Here is a 5,466-nt window from a genome sequence, read left to right as displayed (position 1 = left end):
TTCAGTGCATCAATAATGATCAAATTTTGTTATTTCACAAATGATGTGGTTTATCAAAAGTACACTTCATGAGTAGAGATGATAAATTTCTAAAGTTTTCGAGAGCATTCCAAGGAAACCATTCAGGACTAGGACTAATAGGTAAGAATATGAATTCAGCTCATTGCTTAACACCTGAAGTCAAGTATATGAATCTAGTTTGTCAATCCAGTATAACCAGGGGCGGATCTATTAAGACCCGTGGGGGTGCCACGCCACCCACAAGTTTCGACGGAAACTCTATTTATACATAGGTATTTATATACACTATATGTATAAATAATAAACGTGCCACCCAGTAAACGAAAGTGATCTCTGGTGCCAGTGGTAGGCAATCAGATTTTTGTGTCTAAGTTCGCGGGATCGAACCCCACTAACAGCATTTTGTTTTATTTTTTTCAACTGCAGACAACCTTTTTTGTTTTTTGTTTTTTCAACTACAGGCAGCGTTTTTTTTTTTTTTAACTACAAGGCACATCCTCTTTTGTTTTTTTGAATTTTTTTTTTTTACTTGTTAATTTATTGTTATTAAGTATTAATCAAAAAATATTTTTTAACTAATTTAATTTAACTTTTTGACTTTTCTTTTATTTGATTAAACATAAAGAAACGTTTTTTTTTTCTCTTCACCATTGAAACTCTAGTTGTTCCTTTAAATTTTTCAACAACAAAAATCTGTCATTAATCAAAGCTTCAACCTTCAGCCTTCAGTCCGTCGCCCAATCCCGCTCACCTATCTGTCCATAAGACGAATAATTCTATTTGAATCTAAAGTTGATTTAATCTGAGTCTATTGGGCATTAGAGGCGAACCCAAAATTTGAAGATTTCGGTGCATCAATACTATCTTAATTTAGGTAGTTAGCGAAACTTTTACTACAATTAACGAATAATCTAGTATTTGCTTGGTCACTAATGGCTCAAATATGAGCTCTAAGCTAAACTTAAAATAAAAATAATAAAATAGGGTTCTAGCTAGATTTGAACTGTATTCTCGCGAGTGGTTCCTCTGGCTTGTACCAACTACACAAGGGCACCCCTACGCTTCTTATAGGTGCACTGTTGATTATACGTTTCTCAAGCACATTTTTTCGAAGTTAACGGGTGCACCCCTATCAAATCATGTGGATCCGCCTCTACTTGGCACCCAGTGACTCAAAATCCTAGATCCGCCTCTGAATTCAAGGATAACACGAGACTTTGAATACAATAATGGAATATAAGCAAATCAAAACATTATAAAATATTTTTCATTAAAAAAGCATTATAAAGCATTTCATAATCAGAAGGACACCTGTGATTTATCTTCTGTGACATTGTGTCCGTAGTACCTTTCATGCTGAACCATGGTTTGCATATTCTTACTTGTGAGCATAGAAGTATAAATTTTCTAATAGCATTTGAATTATGTTTCATGCTGTAGTTTTCTGGGTTAAAAATGATTTGAAATACCTTGGAGATTGTTCAATCTAGTATATATGATGTAATGATTTATTATAACCCTCTCTTGGACAAGCCCTGTAAAGGTAAATATTTAAAGAAAAAAAGAAAAGTAAAAGGATGGTGAGATACCCACATTTGGCTAACATCTTGCATGGTAGGAAGGCTGAAGGCTACTGATGCTGGTCGATTGCGGGTTGAGTATAATCGTCTAGTTGAGGGTCTAGCACAAAGACTGCCTGGTATGTTGATTAAAGTGTTTGTTGACGATGTACTTCTAACCTTGCGCTAGTGATAGTAAACCAAGGTTCTTGCTCATCTATCTTCTTTGTACAGCTCAGGATGTATGGCTTGCTAATCCTGCCTTGCCTGATGACATCATGAAGGAAGCAGTGCCAGGAAATATAAGGAAAGCAGAGCACTTTTTGTCTGTTCTGCGAAGATTTGTCCAGTATCTTAATGGTCGTCTGGAGACTGATAATGTAGAAAAAGAGGGCCCTGTTGCCTTTGTTGCTTCTATTAATACACAAGTTGGAATTGATCAAAAGATGTTAAAATTTTGTTATGATAGGCTTCACTCCCTTATGTTAACCCTGGAGATTACTGATACAGATGAGTTTCTGCATATACAAACTGTTTGTGACCTTGCCACGTTGGTAGGAACGTACTCTCGGGGCTTTTCCATTATAATTGAACCATATGACGAGAGGATGCCACATATTCCTGATCCTGTCCTGCAGGTCCGTGTTTGCTTCTCTTGGGACATATTTGTCTTATAACACCTCTTACTAGTCTAGCTTTGTGATTTATCTGTCTTGAGTTAAATAGTATATATTGGAAATTATTGTTATTAGTTTCTAAATATTTTACCATTCAGATGTTGGATTTTCGAGTGCGCTGGTCTTTTGTTTGTTCTCAAGACACTTGCGATTGTGATGCCTCTTACCTGAGTGGGGAGTCAATTTGTCTTTCTTTATATTGATCTTTTTGTAATGATTGCCTCTAATTAGTCTAATCATAGTTCATGTGTTCTGTAATGCAAATCTGTCCATAAAAATATTGCTATATTGTTTTGAAATGCATTTTACTGGGAAGATATCTAAATTGCCATTGATATTTTTTAAGTTGCTTTACGATTAGTGCTCAATTTTCTTACGTCAGAAATATTTTGGAATGCCAGCTTACCTGTCACGATGCCTCTCTTGCCATAAAGCCTGTTTTTGAACGATTCCAATCTGTTGTGATTACCTCGGGGACCCTCAGTCCAATTGATCTCTATCCTCGTCTTCTCAATTTTAATCCGGTAGTTAGTCGAAGCTTCAAGATGTCATTGACAAGGGATTGCATATGCCCAATGGTCCTTACGCGGGGAAGGTAAACATCTGACTAGCTGTTGACCTCATGTCTATACCTATCTCAACTCCCAACCCACTCACAAGATGTGGATGAGAAGGAGAGCATATATCCTGTTTGAGTGTTTCTTAGCTTGATTATGTTGAAGAATTTGGTACATGTTATCTGTTTTGTATTTCTCTTAAATTGCAGTGATCAGCTTCCTGTAAGCACTAAGTATGACTTGAGAAGCGATCCGGGTGTCGAGAAAAATTATGGGAAGCTTTTGCTAGAAATGGTTTCTGTTGTTCCAGATGGGGTTGTCTGTTTTTTTGTCAGTTACTCTTATATGGACGGAATTGTCAATAGTTGGCATGAATCAGGAATATTAAAGGTGCCACTACACCTTTTATTTTGTTCTCCTCTCAACTTTCAGATAGACCACTCTTTTCTATGAATTAATTGAGCATGTTTAAAGCTTAACAACAATGCCTTATCACACGTGTCGCTACTTCTCGCTGTTGTTTTTTCTTATCATCATTATATGATGCAGGATATAATGCAACATAAACTCGTATTTATCGAGACCCAGGATGTTGTAGAGACTACATTGGCTTTGGATAATTATCGCAAGGCTTGTGATAGTGGGAGGGGTGCGGTTTTCTTCTCAGTTGCTAGGTGAATCTTTTTTTGAAGTTATACATTTAACAATTTTGTATTTCCATGCCTTGTTTCCTATGTGCCAAACACAAATTATCAGTCTTAAATTTCTTTCAAATGTGCAAGTGAGTGAGTGACTTGTTTTAGGTTTGAACATGCACTAAATTCTTTGTATTTGATATTCTTCTTCTTTTTGAATGTAATAGAAATAAGTGATAAAGTTGTACTTCCTCCATTTCAATTGGCTTGTCTGGTTTTGACTTGACCTGAAGTTTAAGAAAGTAAATAAGACTTTGGAATCTTGTAGTCTTAAACTAAAGATATGTAGAATGTACCAAAATGCCCTTTAATCTTGTTGTCTTAAACATGCCATGTGGAAAGTTGAAATTAAGGAGTTTCCAAAAAAGGAAAGAGGCATTCATTTTGAAACAGTCTAAAAAGGAAAGTAAGAAACAAATTGGAACGGAGAGAGAGTAATATTTTGAGTTCTATACCTAATTCTTTGTTACTGTCTATCTCATTGTCGGACTAGCTTCCAAAGCTAATTGGCTAGATTAATTCTCAAATGATGATACCGGATTTGTTCAAAGTTTCTCTTTAAATTGGATGACAACTTTTAGGTTACCTTGGCTAAGTTTGCCATGTTGTAACAGATATAGGAATTACATTGGCTTAATTCATAGTTTCAGAGCTCTTTGTAGTAGACTTTTTTTGTTTGATATATTTATGTGTTATGATTCTTTCTTTCTCCTAACTTTGACCATTCTATTCCTTCACCATCATAGAAACTAGGTGATAGAAACTGATGTGAAAATGAAACTTTACTGGTTGAATAAAGTGCAAGAATCTTAAACACTGCATTAACCAATAACAATGTCCGTATGGAGTGGACAAATCTCCAGATATAAAGACATAATAATATTTTTCCTTCTAGAGTAAGTCCTTAAAGGAGCATTCGTATCAGTGCATCCTCCCTGAAAAGTTGCCTTGTCCTCAAGGCGAAAAGAAGGAAACTGATCTGCAATGAGATCATAGTTTTCCCAACTAGCTTCTTCAAGCGGACGGTCAACCCAGTGAATGAGCAGTTCCAAAGAAGAAGAACCAGCTTCTTTAACCCATCGATGTGCAAGAATCTTAGCAGGAGATATGGTGAGTTCCCAATCTTCATTAAGAGGAAGAGGGGCTGGTGGTATAACAGCTTGCTGACCATGAGCTGGACGGAGCAAAGATACATGAAAAATCGGATGTACTTTGGAGGAAGCAGGAAGCTCCAGTTCATAAGCTACAGGTCCAACACACCGTACAATTTTATATGGTCCAAAAAATCGAGGTGACAATTTTTCACACCTGCGATAAGCCAAAGAGCGTTGACGGTAAGGCTGAACACGTAGAAAGACAGAATCTCCAACTTGAAAGGTAACATCTCGACGATGAGAATTAGCTTGTTGTTTCATTCGAGTTTGAGCCTTTAAAAGGTTGTCCTTGAGAATATTCAGCATGGCATCACGATTCAAAAGTTGTTCTTCAAGTTCAGCAATGCGTGTTTCTCCATGAACATAAGGAGAAATGGATGGAGGGTCCCTACCATAAACAACTTTGAATGGGGTAGTTTCTGTGGATGAGTGGAAACCCGTGTTAAAAGAAAACTCTGCCCATGGTAGATACTGACTCCATATACGAGGCTGCTCCATAACAAAGCATCGTAAATACGATTCCAAGCATCTGTTAACTACCTCTATTTGTCCATCAGATTGTGGGTGGTAAGAGGTACCCATTCTTAGCCTTGTTTGGCTAAGTCGAAAAAGCTCCTGCCAAAAAGCACTGAGAAAGATAACATCCCGATCAGATAGAATTGACCGAGGAATGCCATGAAGACGCACAATTTCTCTGCAAAAAACCTTAGCAACAATCTTGGCAGTATATGGATGAGAAAGTGGGATGAAATGAGAATACTTGCTGAGACGATCTACGACAACCAAAATTGTATCAAAACCAC

The 5,466-nt window shown here is 36.8% G+C and overlaps 1 protein-coding gene across 3 annotated transcripts in view; it reads left to right on the top strand.

Moving 5' to 3' along the window:
• LOC102581333 (DNA repair helicase UVH6) overlaps positions 1–5,466 on the top strand; it is a 17,350-nt gene that overhangs the window by 3,811 nt on the left and 8,073 nt on the right. For all 3 annotated transcript variants that reach the window (XM_015312532.1, XM_015312531.1, XM_006355732.2), the window contains exons 3-7: positions 1,644–1,720; positions 1,815–2,218; positions 2,659–2,852; positions 3,024–3,204; positions 3,364–3,488. In XM_015312532.1, coding sequence (XP_015168018.1) covers positions 1,644–1,720; positions 1,815–2,218; positions 2,659–2,852; positions 3,024–3,204; positions 3,364–3,488 — 981 coding nt within the window. The remainder of the gene's footprint in view (positions 1–1,643; positions 1,721–1,814; positions 2,219–2,658; positions 2,853–3,023; positions 3,205–3,363; positions 3,489–5,466) is intronic.

This window comes from Solanum tuberosum, unplaced genomic scaffold (genome assembly GCF_000226075.1).
Source record: "Solanum tuberosum cultivar DM 1-3 516 R44 unplaced genomic scaffold, SolTub_3.0 scf00208, whole genome shotgun sequence".
NCBI lineage: Eukaryota > Viridiplantae > Streptophyta > Magnoliopsida > Solanales > Solanaceae > Solanum > Solanum tuberosum.
This window is presented reverse-complemented; position numbering and strand designations above follow the sequence as displayed.